Here is an 18,008-nt window from a genome sequence, read left to right on the forward strand (position 1 = left end):
TCCCACAACACACAGTTGTTTTGGGTGAAAGTAATTCAAATGTAATTCGTATAACCAGTGTTGGTAAGATTACTTTTCAAATGGCTACAATTACAAATTACCCTGTGGAAAATATAATAGTGGTGTAACTATTACATTTACTTTCTCAAATTAATATAACTAATTACATTTGATTACATTTTATTACTTCTCTTAATTTTGAATGAATTAATCAACAGGACCCTTGGATGTTTCTACTAAAAAAGTGGATTAAAACCACAGATCACTATTCCATAATCAACTATATATTGTTTCTTTACATATCATACCATGTTGACCTAATGACAAATGTGCACAATATAAACAATATCGCTTCATATGACAACCCAGAGAAGTGAATGTTCCATAAAAAGTCCAAAATTATGAACAAAAAAAGATGAACAAGTTCAAAAGACAATGTTCGTTTATGTGTTCAACAGTGTAAACTATGAGTCTAACTTTTTATTTAAAAGCAACTGTAATTTAGTGACAGTTGCTTTTTCAAAAGCAACTGTCACTAAATTACAGTTGCTTTTGAAAAAGGAAAAATCAAGAGCTTTTGCTTTTTCAAAAGCAACCGTAATTTAATCACACATTTTCTCCCAGTAATGTAATGGATTACATAAATATAATTACCTACTTCACAACACTGCGCATAGTCCATTACAATGTCATTTTATAACATGAGATGACGTTGTTAGTAAATGTGTCACTGATTGCGCTCACAGGCCGGCTCCAAAATCCCATCAGTCAGCCTGTTTGTTGTGAACCTGTATGGCCCAACCCACACGTTGGAGATGACGTCCCCCGACTCAGTCAGAGCCAGGTAGGAGAACACCTTTTCAAAAATAAAACAAGTGGACTGTAAAAACATAATAATGAAAAGTATTATAACAATACATTTTGTGTCCGCAACTTTATTTGAATCCTCACCAAAATCTGTTAACTTCTTGATTGGCACATGTGCCTCCCCTCTACAATTTTCTCATGAAAATCAACTGTCTAGTTGTCGAACTAACTTACCTTAGATTAAAAACAATACCTCTGTCACCAAAAACAAAATCTAAAGGCCACTCAGCAGACTATCACCAATAACAAAATTAGCATAAAACTATTGAAAACTGTTGTACTGATGTTTTTTTTTTTGTTATAAGGGCCCTTCCTGGTTCATGGAGGATGACACAAGACATTACAATGGTGCCGTTTTTACTTGGTGGACCTTTCATAATACCATCATAAAGTTAACATTAGGCTAGGTTTGCACTGCATGGGTCAAATGATACAATTCAGATTTCTAACTCCCAAGTGGCTCGATTCGGAAATGGGTCAAGGCAATGACCCGTTGCCTTGACCACGACCCCACATGAAATCGGATATCCTCAGATTGGTAATCAGGCCACTTTTAAATGTGGATAGAAATCTGATATAAATCCTAAATCTGATGATGCAACGGCAGCGTAAACAGACAGATTGGATCTACTTCATCAATGTGAGCTTGACGGTATTAAAATACTGTACAGTTTGGCTGGGCGATATAGCCTTAAAATACTGTAAGATCCCAGATTTTTTTTCCCCACAAAACTACGATTTCGGATTTTAAGCAATTTTTTCCACCTTCACTTTTAGAAAAAGCAAATGATAATGGTAATGATAACATGATTCTTCCCAGCATTGACTCGCATCAACCTCCACAGAAATAATAGAATATAAAGAAACATTTTTTTTTTTTTCAAAACAATCTGAAAATGATCCCACTTGTGTTGACCGTTTCTTACAGTAATTAAACTAGTTACTTGCATTTTTTGGAAAGATTACCTTCATTTTGGGTGTTTGCATTTGCATTTGCATTTGGGTGTTTGCATTTGCATTTGTAAATGCATAACCTGCATTTTGGGTGTTTGTGTGCGGGTTGTTTCAGGTGTTCAGTAAATGTAAACACAATGATAGATGTAGTGAGTGAAGACATGAGGGCAGTTGGTGTTTGAGAGGAGGATCCAGCAGATAGGCTAACATGGAAAAAAGAAGATGCCCTCAGGAAAAGAAGAGGAAGAAGACAATTATATAGTAGGCACTATAATCAAATCGGGCACTCAAAACTGTAGTGGAAATCCAGCCTAAAATCCTCTATTCTCGCCTGTATGCTGATCTGCATGTTTTCCAAGGGCCTATACAGTACATTTGCCCTCTTGTGTAAACCTCTCACCTCTAGCAATTTGTCCTTCGAGGAAGTAATTATGTAACTGTCTCATTCCATGACATACGCCTGTGTGGTCCCCTACAGAGAAGGATACATCTCCATGGTGACCTGGACCAGCCGCACGCGCCTGGCGGTTCGTTGGCTGAACCGCGCCCAGAACCAATCAGTACTTTGTGTGTGCGAGGCCACCACTGGCGCATGCTCAGAGGTGAGAGATCATCACCAGTCAGTCGCCCCTCTTTAATCATCCATGGGGTTTCCTGCTTCGACACACACCCTTATTACGATCCCTTTTTTAAATTCAGAATTGATTTCCTTACACTGTTAAATGTCTACCAGCCTAATTGATATTCAATATCATTGGGAGCATGAAGATACATTTTCTGCAATGTGGCGAAATATTTACATAAATCCTCAACGAGAAGGGAAGTTTATCACAGTGTTGCACAGCCAAGGCACCAAGCCCACATGATCTCACTCGACCCTCTGTCAATTCATTAGCCTACAGGGGTAATATACAGAGCTATGAAATTAAGATTTACAAACTCATTTATCCAAACAGAACGTTCTGTCATATATTACATGCTTTGCAGATAAAATTAGTCACAAGGAAAAAAACATTTCTAGTACCTTACAGTATTGTGCATTTGTTGATTTTAGCAATGCTATAATTACCATATGTATAACTAGAATGTGACTCTGTAGAGCACAGACCTGACAAACTGCACGATAAAATCATGCATACATACAGTATGTGGTGTACTTTGAACGCACTAACATTTCTGATGTATTTCTCCCCAAAGAAACACAAGACGACAATGGATGTTATGCACAGCCAATTGCAGGTATGCAGCAATGCTATTTTTTCTCCTCTATTAAAGGTCCCATATTTTGGCTATTTAGACCTCCATAGAGTGGCTCTCTAACATGGACTTAGTATAAAAGTGTCATTTTTTTTTTTTTTTTTTTTTTTTTTTTTAAACTTGTTTTTGCTATAAAAGTGTCCAGAAAAGGCCCCTCGGACAGCTACTTCTGTTTGACCCAGTTTTGTATCCGTTTTGTCCATCTTTGGACATCTTTCCTTTGATTGATTGCCTCCGTGTAGAAGACCCACTTGTGAGAGCACACATCTTTGTTATGTTGGCAGCGCTGGCTCGAGAGCGGCGAAGTAGGCGGAGATATTCGCCATGATGTAGATAAGCTCGAGAAATTCAAATGACCTGATCTCAGGCCACTCGGCAGAAAAACGTCTGGTACTCACGAATGCCTGGATGAGTTTAATTCTTATTTCACGTGTTTACTGAGGCTCTATAGAGCCAATATTACGTCCTAAATACTAGGAAAAAAAATGGTTTGGTAAAATATGGGCCCTTTAAATACATGGACAAAATTGGTGGCATTTTTCCTTCGAAGAAAGAAAACCCACAATGGTCACTGATATAACTTGAAAGAGCAGCCCTATAACATCAGCAAGCCTCCTCCCTGTTTTAACAGGGTTGTACGTGAAGTGTTCTTTTCTTTGTATGCTTCATTTTTGCATGAGTAAACATGGAGCTAATGTGGTGTGCCAAAAAGCTCCAGTTTTCCCTTCCAGAAACGATGGAATTCAAATGATTTCAGTGACCTATTAGGGTTTTTCTTCCTTTAATGGAAGTGTACCATTAATTTGGTCCACATGACAGTCATGACTGGCTTTCGCTTGACTTGTGTCTTCTTTGGGGGGGGGGGGGGGGCTGGTGCTTTTTTTTCTCTCAGCAGGATGTGCCACTCTTCTCCGATGATGGCGACATGTTCTACGCCATCCTGCCAGCAAAGCAGGGCGCCCGCGGAGAGTTCAGACATATCGCTGCTTTCTCAGCCCAGGTCTGAGGCTCATTAAATCGTGTATTAACACTTAGGAGTAGTGGGGGCGGGGAATGGAGGGGGCGACTAAAACAAGACCTGCATTTGCTGCACTTTCTCCCATAGCACAGGTAAATCATGACCAAGTCACCATGTAATACTTGTTAGGCCACTTCATTTAATCTTCACCCACGCAACGGAAATGAAGAAAAGAGCAATGGTGCTTTCAGAAATGACACAGCAGGATTTATTTGTCATTTCCCATTAACACTTAAGTGCATTTGTCATTAAAAGCTGAGCCCTTCCTATTTGAGCCCATTAGTGATTGGGAGACACTCACTGAGTGTTAATCAAATGTCCTTCCTTACTCAGAAATAATGTTCCTGCGGCAGGCACCTATTATTTTTATTATTCTCTTATGTCCATGCAGCCCACCATTCCCTCCATCCCTCCTCGCTTTTTGACATCTGGAAGCTGGGATGTCATCTCGCTTTGCACCCTGGATGAGAAGGCTGGAAAGATGTAGGTAACCTGGACTTTGATCACTGAAATAAGACATTGGGTTTTCTTTGCCTTTTACCATGTAAAGCAGCAAAGCATATGTCAAGGTGCAGATTGCAGAATGAATTCTCGTATAGGATACTGCTGTGGAGGCTGCAAATGCTAAACTAAGTTTGAAAGGAGTAGCTCAGTGATAATCAGACGCGCGATTCGGTGCTTTGACAGGAAGTGACTTGACTATATGCAAATGATCAACACCAATTTTCTCCCTTTCATTTTATTTTACATGAATTATTATTATTATTTTTGTTTTGATTCTCTTGTATCTTTATCTCACAGTTAGTGGTTGAAATAAAAACTTTGATGAAATTATATCACCCCCCATTTAGCCTACACTGCCAGAGTGTACCCCGCCTGTCGCCCAAAGTCAGCTGGAATTGGCTCCAGCTCACCTGCAACCCTAGGACAAGCGTAATAGAAAATGGATGGATTAATTTGAATTGTTGTTTTGTTTTAATTGCTGTTTTATTTATGGTGTTAAAATTTGTCACATTTTTGGGAGGCTTTTATTATTATTATTGTTATTATTTTGTAACTGGCTTGGCTTGTTTTTCCCCACCAGCTATTTTCTCAGTACAGAAGAGTCCAGACAAGGAAGACACCTCTACAGGTAAGTTGCATTAATGGGATCATCGGCTGATAGAATTACTAATACTGTATTCCAGAAATCTGGCAAGTCAACATTTCTAAACTGTCACTAGGAAAAGTGCTTTGCAATTCTGCTGCAAGTCCTATTTGCAAACTTGGGGCAAATTGCCTTCACCAAGATGAAACAATGTGATGTCACAGAGATGCATAATTATAAGTGGGAACCTTATAGACATCATGGGAATGAATGTTGTATTAAATTGGGCTTTTAATTATTGATTTGAACCATTCCATTTCTAAGGTAGGACATACAACAAGGCGGCACGGTGGCCGACTGGTTAGAGCGTCAGCCTCACAGTTCTGAGGACCCGGGTTCAATCCCCGGCCCTGCCTGTGTGGAGTTTGCATGTTCTCCCCGTGCCTGCATGGGTTTTCTCTGGGAACTCCAGTTTCCTCCCACATCCCAAAAACATGCATTAATTGGAGAGTCTAAAATTGCCCGTAGGTGTGAGTGTGAATGGTTGTTTGTTTGTATGTGCCCTACGATTGGCTGGCAGCCAGTTCAGGGTGTACCATTCCTCCTCCCCGATGACAGCTGGGATAGGCTCCAGCACGCCCGGGACCCTAGTGAGGAGAAGCGGCTCAGAAAATGGATTGATGGACATTCATCAGCCAATCGCAGGGCACATACAAACAAACAACCATTTGCACTCACTTTCACACCAATGGGCAATTTAGAGTCTCCAATTCATGCATGTTTTTTGGGATGTGGGAGGAAACCGGAGTGCCTGGAGAAAACCCACGCAGGCACGGGGAGAACATGCAAACTCCACACAGGCGGGGAACCCCATTTTCATTTAAGCCTACCTGTTTTTATTTTTTGTTTTGTCCATTGTTGACCCCAGACAAAGGATGCTAATCATCTGGAGAGATTAAAAAATATATATATCCCCGTATGTATTTTATTATTGGGCCGGAAAATATAAATTTACTTTTTTTTTTTTTTTTTTTTTTTTTTACATTTATAAGTGTGTACTTTTGTACTTTTACTTAAGTAAAGGGGTGGTTTTCACATAGTTGTTTTTGCACATATAGTGTATCAGTACTTTTAAGTACTGAATACCAGGACCTTTGACAAACTGCTTATTGCCAACTTTATATCTCAGCGCTTGCACGCAATTTGGAATTCCAAGTTCCCGTGATATGTTGTAGCCAGTGGCTTACTGGCACATGGTCAGAATGACAACACTTTGTGCTGAAAAACAAGTTTCACTTTGCTTTAGGGTTCAGAGGACACAGTAGCTTAGAGTACCGTTTCTCAACCTTTATTGAACCAAGTCATGTATTTTACATCAGAAAAATGTCACGGCACACCACCAAACAAAAACGTCACAAAAATATATTCTGTAGATTGAAATAATGATGATCTAAATTTACTTACAGATTTACTTGGTGTCAAATCTGGGCCATTTTTGTTGAACACAAAGCTGATAAACTTTAATAGGAATTAAAGACACATGATTTAAGATTCATAATTTTGGGATTGATTAAATGAAACAGGATGAAAACACTTGATGATCTCTGACTGCACACTAATTTGCTGTGGCACAGTGGCTGGGAATCACTGTATTGGGGTAGCATGTTGAAATGTCAATGCAGGGCTTGTATAGAACACTCAGCCATCAGCAGAGCAATCTTAATGTGTGTAGTTTGTCCCTGAACGCATCTCCTCTTGTTTCCAAGTGTGGATGTGGATGGAGCATTTCAGCGCCAGTGTGTCACCTGTAACCTCTTTGATGAATGCCACTTCTTTCAAGCAGATTTCAGTCCCAATTGCACCTACTTCACTCTCCGTTGCCTGGGTAAGTGCTTAGACACATGATCATACAGTTGAACCTGCAAAGTCAAATACAGCATGTTGTAGAATGTTGGCCGCCCTCAGACTTCGTCATTCGGCAAATCCTTTTCAAACTATATTCAATTGAATTCTCTACAATGATATTTAATGTTCAAACTGATAAATGTTATTGTTTTTTTTGCAAATATTCACGTGCCTGCAATATGTTCCAAAAAAGCTGGGACAGGGGCACGTTCCCCACTGTGTTACATCGCCTTTCCTTTTAACAACACCCAATAAGCATTTGGAAACTGAGCACACTAATTGTTGAAGCTTTGTAAGTGGAATTCTTTCCAATTCTTGCTTGATGACTTCAGTTCCTCAACAGTCCGGGGTCACCGTTGTTGTATTTTGTGCTTCATAATGCGCCACAGATTTTCAATGGGAGACAGCTTTGGACTTCTGCCAGGCCAGTCTAGTATTCACACTCTTTTACTATGAAGCCACGCTGTTGTAACACATGCAGAATGTGGCTTGTCATTGTCTTGCAGGAATATGCAGGGATGTCCCCGAAAAACACATTGCTTGGATTGGCAGCATATGTTGCTCAAAAACCAGTATGTACATTTCAGCATGAATGGTGCCTTCACAGATGCATGTGCAAGTTACACATGCCATGGGTACTAACACACCACCATACCATCACAGATGCTGGCTTTTGAACATTGCGCTGATAACAATCCACATGGTCCTTTTCCTCTTTGGCCTGGAGGACACAGCATCCATGATTACAAAAACACTGTTTGAAATGTGGGCTCGTCAGACCACAACACACTTTTCCACTTTGGGTCAGTCCAACTCAGATGAGCTCGGGCCCAGAGAAGCTGGTGGCGTTTCTGGATCTTGTTAGTTTAAGGCTTTCGCTTTGCATGGTAGTGTTTTAACGAGCTGTGTAAACTGACAATGGTCTTCTGAAGTGTTCCTGAACCCATGCGGCAATATCCTTTAAAAAATTATGCTATGTTTTTAAGGCAGTGCCGCCTGAGGCATCAAAGGTCATGGTCATTCATTGGTGGTTTTCGGCCTTGCCGCTTATGTGGAGAGATTTCTCCAGATTCTCGGAATCTTTTGATGATATTATGGATCGTAAATGATGAAACCCCTAAATTCCTTGCAATTGTAAAACCCCAGTTCCAATAAAGTTGGGACGTTGTCCATCCATCCAGCCATCCATTTTCTGAGGCCGCTTCTCCTCACTAGGGTCGCGGACGTGTTGGAGCCTATCCCAGCTGCCATCGGGGGGAGGGGGGGTACACCCTGAACTGGTTGCCAGCCAATCGCAGGGCACATACAAACAAACAACCATTCGCACTCACAGTCACACCTACGGGCAATTTAGAGTTGTCAATTAATGCATGTTTTTGGGATGTGGGAGGAAACCGGAGTGCCCGGAGAAAACCCACGCAGGCACGGGGAGAACATGCAAACTCCACACAGGCGGGGCTGGGGATTGAACCCGGGTCCTCAGAACTGTGAGGCTGACGCTCTAACCAGTCGTCCACCGTGCCGCTTGGGACGTTGTGTTAAACATAAATAAAAACAGAATACAATAATTCTGTTTTAAAATCATGTTCAACTTATATTTAATTGAATACACCACAAAGACAAGATATGTAATGTTCAAACTGATAAACTTGATTGTTTTTAGCAAATAATCATTAACTTAGAATTTTATGGCTGCAACATGTTCCAAAAAAGCTGGGACGCGGCCAAAAAGACTGATAAAGTTGAGGAATGCTCATCAAACACCTGTTTGGAACATTCCACAGGTGAACAGGCTAATTGGGAACAGGTGGGTGCCATGATTGGGGATAAAAGGAGCTTCCCTGGATTGCTCAGTCATTTCCAAGCAAAGATGGGGCGAGGTGCACCTCTTTGTGAACAAGTGCATGAGAAAATAGTCGAACAATTTAAGGACAATGTTCCTCAATGTACAATTGCAAGGAATTTAGGGATTTCATGATCTACGGTCCATAATATCATCAAAAGGTTAAAAGAAGAGAAATCACTGCATCAAAAACCGACCTCAATGTGTAAAGGATATCACCACATGGGGTCAGGAACACTTCAGAAAACCAATGTCAGTAAATACAGTTTGGCGCTACATCCGTAAGTGCAACTTGAAACTCTACTATGTAAAGCAAAAGCCACTTATCAACAACACCCAAAAACGCCGCTGGCTTTTCTGGACCCGAGCTCACCTATGATGGACTGATGCAAAGTGGAAAAGTATTCTGTGGTCCGACGAGTCCACATTTCACATTGTTTTTGGAAATTGTGGATTTCCTCTAACCAAAGAGGAAAAGTTCAAAAGCCAGCGTCTGTGATGGTATGGGGCTGTGTTCGTGCCAATAGCAATGGGTAACTTACACATCTGTGAAGGCACCATTAATGCTGAAAGGTACATACAGGTTTTGGAGAAACATATGCTGCCATGCAAGCAACGTCTTTTTCATGGACGCCCCTGCTTATTTCAGCAAGACAATGCCAAACCACATTCTGCACGTGTTACAACAGCGTGGCTTCGTAGTAAAAGAGTGCGGGTACCAGACTGGCCTGCCTGGAGTCCAGACCTGTCTTCCATTGAAAATGTGTGGCGCATTGCGAAGAGACCCCGGACTGTTGAACAACTGAAGCTGTGCATCAAGCAAGAATGGGAAAGGATTCCACCTACAAAGCTCCAACAATTAGTTTCCTCAGTTGCAAAATGTTTATTGAATGTTGTTAATAGAAAAGGTGATGTAACAGAGTGGTAAACATGACCCTGTCCCAGCTTTTTTTGGCACGTGTTGCAGCCATAAAATTCTAATTTAATGATTATTTGCTAAAACAATAAAGTTGATCAGTTTTAACATTAAATATCTTGTATTTGTAGTGTATTCAATTAAATATAGGTTGAACATGATTTGCAAATCATTGTATTCTGTTTTTATTTATGTTCAACACAACGTCCCAACTTCATTGGAATTGGGGTGTACGTTGAGAAATGTTTTTCTTAAACTGTTGGACTATTTGCTCACACATTTGTTGAAAAAGCAGTGAACCTCACACCCTCCTTGCTTGTGAACAACTGAGCCTTTCACGGATGCTCCTTTTATACCCAATCATGACATTGACCTGTTTCCAATGAACCTGTCCACCTGTGTAATGTTCGAAACAGGTTCTTGGTTTTTTTTTTTTTTTTTTTTTTTTTTTACATTCCTCAAGTTTGCCAGTTTTTTTGTTGCCCAGTCCCAGCATTTTTTAGAATGTGTTGGGCATCAAATTCAAAATGAGAGAATATTTTTCCAAAAAGCAACAACGTTCATCAGTTTGAACATTAACCATCTTATTAAATTATTATCTTTTTCAATTGTTCAATTGACTATAGGTTGAAAATGATTTGCGAATCATTGTATTTTGTTTTTATTTACATTTTACACAAGGTCCAAACTTCATTGGAAGTGGAGTTTATATTTTAAATTCCCATTGGAAATAATGGAAATAGAAATAATCGATTTAGAATCAAACTTTCTATTGTCACAAGTGTAAGTTGAGCATTGCTAATACAGCAAAACTTAAAATTAATTTTAAAAAAATCTTAGCTTTGATAACAACAGAGGATGTAATGTACATCGTGAGGCTAAAGACTTACTAAGTCCATAACTTCCTGTGCATATTCTTCGCTTCTCACATTTTTATAGTAAGTTTTTTTATGCTTTGATTTCATCATGGTGTTAAAATGTTTGTCATCTGAATAATTCTCCAGGTCCAGGAGTTCCAAAAGTGACAGTCCACAACTTAAAGGACCCCTCCAGTGAGTTGGACTTTTGCATGAACACAAAAACACACAAGTGGCCATTTTGTATTACAGTGACATGGGGCAGTAATGCGTTAGATCCAGCCAAGCCGAAGAGACTTTTTGTGTATTTTACCACAAATTAAAACCAGAGGTGGGAAGTAACACACTACATTTATTCTGTTACATTTACTTCAAGTAACATTTTGGATAAATTGTACTTGTCAGAGTAGTTTTAATAAAGCTTACTTTTTACTTTTACTCACGTAGTTATGTTAAGAAGAAACTGTACATGCTGCTCGCTACTTTCATTTATCAATAATTGCGTGCGCGATCTATTTTTAAACTTTCGTTTTCGACTTTCGCATCGGGCACCGTTGCTCCAATCCACCATGATTACCACAGTGATGTTTGACTCAAGTTCACCAATCAAATGACACAAGAAAGACACGTCTGCACACAAGGTTTTCTACTGGGCTTCGCGGGCCAATCAAAGTGAGTCGTGACAGCCGCGCGCGACCCGTGTTTACATTACAGACGACGAAAAACAACAGCTTTAACATGCAGCTTAATTTTGTCACTGCCCAAACTTTGACATTTCAGCCCACTTCTAACTTGAGAAAACACCTTGTGGTAAGTTGTCGGTTTTTTTCTGTTGTTTTGGCCGTGCATTTTGCAACATTAGCACTATTTTATGGTCACAAGTAAGTGTAAAACATGCACCTTCTAGGGTACATTCTGTTCTCTCTCTCTCTCTCTCTCTCTCTCGCTCTCTTTCTCTCTTTCTCTCTCTCAACACAAAACCCTGGCATTTGAACAGGGGTGTGTATACTTTTTATATCCACTGCAGCCTTGTTCCTGTTTTTGTAATCTGAGCCTACAGTATTGTGCTGTTTAACAAGTAGAAACAATGTTGTATAAGACCATTTCTTGGAGCTATATTTGCCTTAATTTGTTATTTTAGAAATATTTTATTTATTACGTTTTGGATTAAGCCGGCACGGCTGTGTGGAGTTTGCATGTTCTCCCTGTGCCTGGGTGGGTTTTCTCCGGCCACTCCGGTTTCCTCCCACATCCCAAAAACATGCGTGGTAGGTTGATTGAAGACTCTAAATTGCCCGTAGGTGTGAATGTGAGTGCGAATGGTTGTTTGTTTCTATGTGCCCTGCGATTGGCTGGCGACCGGTTCAAGGTGTACCCCGCCGGGGATAGCTGGGATAGGCTCCAGTATCCCGCGACCCTAGTGAGGATAAGCGGTAAAGAAAATGAATGGATAGATGTTTTGGATTAATTGATATTGTTCAGCAATATCTGAATTTGCACATTCACATTTTATTTAGTTATTTTTATTTTACTTGACGTTCAAACTCTGATTTAAAAATTTAATCGGAAGTTACTCACTAGTTACTCAGTACTGGAGTAGTTTTTTTACTGAGTGCTTTCTTACTCAAGTAATTATTTGGAGGACTACTTCTTACTTTTACTTGCGTCATACTACTCTAAAGTAACAGTACTCTTACTTGAGTACAATATTTGTGTATACTCTACCCACCTCTGTTTAAAACTGCACCCAGATGTTTTAATAACGTCAACATGTAAAAATACCCCAAGAATCAAGCATTATAGCATGATTTACATATCTTATTACTTGTCTCGTCAACATTAGCCAATTTGAAGGGGCTGACCCTGCCTCATGCAAGCGAGTGACTGTATACCGTATATCATATACTGCTGGGTCAGTGGTGAGTGGTGGAAAAAAAAAAAAAAAAAAAAAAAACATTTCCTGGAAATGAATTTCCATCATATAAAAACATTGTTCTGAGTGTTGAGGATTCGTCTTGATGTTCATATAAAAATAAATGTTTTATTTCTTGTAGGATATGTTGTCTTGGAGGACAACAGTCCCCTCTCCAAAGCCCTGGAAGTCAAGCATCTCCCCAACACTCTGTTCATGACCATTTCAGCTGGCAACCGTGGTACGACAGCATTCATTAAAACTGCTGATTGTGGGTCTCTTGGCCTATTTCTCAAGTGATTAAGCAATTATACCATATTTGTTGTTTTATTATGAGGGAATAAGTGTAATTCCATTTGAGAGCTTGTTCAGTCCTGCTTTTGTTTAATTCAAAATGTAAGCCCTGTTAAAGAGCCTCCATCCATTTTCTGTACTGCTTATCCTGATCAGGGTCACATAGGGGGCTGGAGCCTAGCCCATCTGACATTCGACGATAGGCGGTGTACACTTCTCACGTCTTAAATGGAGCTAACGTACGTGATGCGTAAACATTGGAGGCAATGTAGTCCTCAATTAACCTAAAGTACTTGTTTTTGTAAACAAGACAATTTAGTCTTCAACTGAAATAATGAACTTGATTTGTGGAGTTACAAGGGAATCTAGACCTCAGTGAATCAATGTAGGCATCAGTGAATCTAAACATGTTTTTGAAAACATCACAAACAAGTAGAGCATACAAACTCCACACCGATAGGCCTTAGTTGTCATTGCAATCTAGAATCATCTCTTGCTAACTTCTGGTCCACTGTGTGGGATCAGACTTTTCTATCCACCTTATTTAGATAATTTATGAGCTGATTCGAAAATAAGTTTGTGTTTGCTTTTCTCAGATGTGCACCTGAAATTATCTTTACCTCAAGGTTACGAGGCTAACCTACACCCTCTGCTTATCATTGTGTAAGTAGACACTTTTGCTGACCCTCATCCCCAGTTTTGCACCCACTCACCCCCTCCAAGGTTTTCAGCTGTCAAATGTCTTCTTTTTTGTCTTATCATTCAGAGACAGCCTTCCCGGTAGTCAGTCGGTAACGGAGGAGTTTGCACTTGACTGGCCTCAGGTCCTCTCCAGCTCACACAATGTAGCGTTGGTTTGGGTGGACGGTCAGAGCGGGGTTGGCCGTGGACAGAAGACCGCCGCCACAGACACACGCAAGCTTGGTTCACTTCAAGTCAAAGATCATTTGGAAGTCGTAGAGTGGGTGCCACACAATAATTACAGCAAACATGGCAATGTCGGCTTTAAAACTAATAAATGGCTTTCATGGCATTAGCAGGTTGTTGATGAAGCTGCCGTATATTGACGATCGCCGCATGGCTCTCTATGGCAAGGTAAAAGTTCCTTTTTGTTGTTGTAATATTTTCATGTTGTCTCTGCATTCAACCTTATTTGTTTTCCCAACAGGCATTTGGTGGACACTTAACTCTCAAAATGTTAACTGCAACAGAGAAGTTCTTTCAATGCTCAGCTGCGGTGGCCCCAATAACGGACTTTAGGCTTTACAGTGAGTTATTATCATTTATTGCTCTCAATTTTATTAATATAACCTAGACTTATCTGTCTTGCTATCCAACCTTCCTCACAACCCACCCATCAGTCAAGCTGCCTACCTCACTATTGATATACCTATTGCTGGACCCATGGACCCACCTATACTGTATATCGATATTACTGTTGACCGACCGACCTACCTATCAACCAAGCTATAAACTTTCGTATGTACCCATATACAGTAATTATCGATTAACCTACCTACTTATCTATTGACCAAACATCACCTTATTATTGATATGCCCACTCCTGAATAACACCACAATTACCAGGCTATTGACCTAATCACTGATCTATGTACCCACTTACTTATTAACCTACCAACCTGCCTATCGATTTTACTGTCTGTTTACTGATTAACCTACCTTCCTAGCTATGAACATACAGTACCTATTGACCTGTATTACTACAGTGGAACCTTGATTTAATGGGCCCAAATTTAACGGACTTTGGATTTATTGGACAGAAAATAGTGCGTCCATTTGGAACTCAAAATGCCCCTTTGTAATCAACAATAAGTAAAATGTTTTTTATTGTCGCAATCAACAGGAAGAGACTGGTACCCGTATTTGCGGGTTGTGCCACTGTTATCACAGAATTGAGGACTAGATCCGGCTAACAGACATGCCTACGTGGCGGCCATGTTAGCAGGGGCAATGCTCCAATCAAAGCCAACGCATGGACATACGTGGTGGCCATGTCGGCAGGGGCAACACGCCCATCAAACGCATGCATGGACATAGATGGTGGCCACGTTGGCAGGGTCGGCGTTCCCATCAAAGGCAATGCATGAATATTAGCTTAGCATTGCCGTTGGCCCGCAGCTCAAAAGGGGCATGTCGTATCTACCTATTCATATCTATGGCTGTTGTTCGAGCTCTTGTCATGTCTCATCTCTCGAACATTCTATTCTGATTTCGATACAGTATACAGTTGTTGTTTTTGTCAAGCCTTTCTCTATGGCATCCAGTCATAACGGAGGTGAAAAAAGTGTGCACTAACCTCACGGCTCATGAAAGTGACCCTTGACTCACTCCCATAAATTTCTCCTACCAGCTGCACACCTTATCACCCCTCCCAAGCACCAGCGAGGTAATTTTGGATAAACTTTAAAACTTTACAATAATTTTCAAGCTTTTTAAAAATATTTATTTACTAATAATTTGGGAAATTTTGGTACTGGTTGTTTATAGGCCACGAAAAACATGGGCTTCAATTTAATGGACAATTGGTTTTAACGGACGACCCCTCCCCCCTATTAGTTTGTTAAATCAGCGTTCCACTGTATTGACCTACTTATCAACCAAATCTATTAATCTACCTATTGTACATAACCAACTTAGTGTATTTACTTACCAACCTGCTTACCTAACTACAATGACCTGCCTATCAGTCATTACTGTCAACGTACCTATCTACCTCCCCTAACTATTCTCTTACAACCTGCCTACCTATCACTCAGCCTATTGACCAACCTCTCTAGCGATCTACCAATTCATCAAACAGCTACCTACCAGACTCCCTATACCATAGATATGAAGAGGTAAATACGACACGCCCCTTTTGAGCTGCGTAACTACGGTGAGGCTAAGCTAGGAGGGTCAAAGTCATCAGTGCATGTGGACAGCAAGAAAACCAAAAGACCAAGGATGCTGGTACTGTTGTTGTGCTGTATACGGTTGCACACAACGTATAATTACAGGGGAAGTGGGAGTAACCTTTCGCAGGTAAAAATATTTTGGGGGGCTTTTTTCCAAACGTTCTGTATTGATAGCACACACTTTTACATTGACAAAAACGCAAACATCAACAAAATCAATTGAGAAATGAGCAAGTTATTAATTAATTTCAATGTCCATGCATAGCATTTGATGGGAACATTAACCTCCCCATCATGGCCGCCACGTAGGCACGTTGGTTAGCCGGGCTGCTACATCGTGCTGGCGTATGTAGTCTTCATATCTATGCCCTATACTGTAACCAGCTAGATTTTATTCTACCGTTTCAGGCGCTGCATTCTCCGAGCGTTATCTTGGCCTTCCAACAAAGGAGGAGCATGTTTACTTGGTAAGGTTATGAAGCCAAATTGTTCTTAACTGGGCTGCCCAGGTTTATTCCTTGGCTCTATCTGTGTATTAGACTCTAATATTGCCTATAAACAATAGTGGCCAGCAATTTTTACCACTTAGTATGATGGAAAGCATTCAATTATTTGTCGCTTTGTGGGATACACGGTTCCCAGTATTCTTGCTTACTACGTAACAAACTTTTCGCTTCGTATTAATCATTTATGCTCCGAAACCAAAAGGTAATGTAATCTGTCAGTTAACTAGGGTGTATTGTTCTCTCATAGAGATAACCACAAACCAACCACAAAGACCACAAAGAGTCTGCATGTTAAAATCACTATTAAATGCTTACTGAAGGGGAGGGGTTCTACTATTGTTGAGTTAATTCCAATGTGGGTTACAGTGTTTCATTTTTGCAGACTACCTCCCTGCTGGAGGAGGTCAGCAAACTGAAGGATGAGAACTTTCTTATTCTACACGGAACTGCGGATGGTACACATTCCTATCCTTATTTAAATCATAACCAGTTTAAAAGTTTAGCATCTTACCTTAATCCTAACAAGCCCGTACGGGTGCTGTGCGTTTGGCCACAGCAAGGGTACACTTCCAGCACAGCGCGGAGCTACTGAGCCGACTGGTGAGGGTGGAGGCCAACTACACCTTGCAGCTCTATCCGGATGAGGGCCACACGTTGCGGGAACCGCGCAGCATCCAGCACTTCCAGCGCACGATAGTCAACTACCTTCATAACTGCTTCAAGCACAGCGTCCTCGTGGATACAGTTGAGGATGAAGAGGATGATGATGACTGAGCCCGGAGCTCTCTGTCCTCGCCTCTGGAAGGACTATCGTAGGTCTATATGCCTTGGTAGTGAGTGTGATGTGGAGTTCAGGAGTGTGGACCAAACCCTATCAGCCAAGCAAATCATGTCCTACAACTTCTGGAAAAAGGACGACTTCAACACCTTTTTGCACACACTTGTTTCTGCTGTTTACTGTCTGCCTGAGACCCTGTTTGTTTACAAAATACAGTGGGTAAAGAAAGTGAACACACCCTTGTATTGTTTTTTTAACCTTTTAACCAAATTTCACGAAAGAAAATCAGCAGCATTTAAAAACGTGGGAAATTGTGTTACGGTCTGAACTTTCTGGCACACATATTTTGGAAAAAAAAAACTGCATCATAAGAAGAACCGTATTTCCACGGTGGTCTTTTTTTATTTATTTATTTTTTAAAGCTGGAACTTGAGCGCCAGTCAAGGTGGAGGGACTTATGAACAATTCCAAATACCTTTCAATTTTGGCCCAAAACCTTCAGTTGTCTGCCAGAATGCTGAAGCAAACAATTAAAATTCTGTGGGTGACCTGAAGGGGGCTGTGCCCTCGCCATCTGTCACAGTTGGAGTGATTTTGCCTGAAAGAGTGTGCAAATAGTCAAGTCAAGACGTGCCGTGCTGATCGTCTTCTATCCAAATAGTCTTATTGTACTGTACATGTTTTATAATCTCTCCCTAGCAGACTTTCTGTATCCACTGTATATGTGAGATGATGTAGGCTGACGATTGTGCCAAATGTTTACAGGTTTTAAAGTCTACCTAAAGGCTGCATGATGTGAAGTAGATTGCATTTTCTGTGTTTTGTCATCATGGTTCAAAATAATATAATAATAATATAAAGTCATATAAAAGATCGGAATCAACAAAAAAAATCTAATT

The 18,008-nt window shown here is 40.5% G+C and overlaps 1 protein-coding gene across 1 annotated transcript in view; it reads left to right on the plus strand.

Moving 5' to 3' along the window:
* Positions 1-17,105, plus strand: part of LOC133414037 (inactive dipeptidyl peptidase 10) — a 34,734-nt gene extending 17,629 nt beyond the window's left edge. Inside the window, exons 10-25 of the mRNA XM_061699114.1 lie at positions 747-844; positions 2,300-2,423; positions 3,019-3,060; positions 3,974-4,078; positions 4,488-4,579; positions 5,181-5,228; positions 6,950-7,068; positions 10,852-10,899; positions 12,759-12,857; positions 13,507-13,573; positions 13,677-13,871; positions 13,951-14,005; positions 14,079-14,178; positions 16,234-16,292; positions 16,714-16,786; positions 16,888-17,105. Of these exons, the coding sequence (XP_061555098.1) occupies positions 747-844; positions 2,300-2,423; positions 3,019-3,060; positions 3,974-4,078; positions 4,488-4,579; positions 5,181-5,228; positions 6,950-7,068; positions 10,852-10,899; positions 12,759-12,857; positions 13,507-13,573; positions 13,677-13,871; positions 13,951-14,005; positions 14,079-14,178; positions 16,234-16,292; positions 16,714-16,786; positions 16,888-17,105 (1,542 nt within the window). The remainder of the gene's footprint in view (positions 1-746; positions 845-2,299; positions 2,424-3,018; positions 3,061-3,973; positions 4,079-4,487; positions 4,580-5,180; positions 5,229-6,949; positions 7,069-10,851; positions 10,900-12,758; positions 12,858-13,506; positions 13,574-13,676; positions 13,872-13,950; positions 14,006-14,078; positions 14,179-16,233; positions 16,293-16,713; positions 16,787-16,887) is intronic.
* The last annotated feature ends 903 nt before the right edge of the window (positions 17,106-18,008 follow it).

This window comes from Phycodurus eques, chromosome 1, assembly GCF_024500275.1.
Source record: "Phycodurus eques isolate BA_2022a chromosome 1, UOR_Pequ_1.1, whole genome shotgun sequence".
Taxonomy (NCBI): domain Eukaryota; kingdom Metazoa; phylum Chordata; class Actinopteri; order Syngnathiformes; family Syngnathidae; genus Phycodurus; species Phycodurus eques.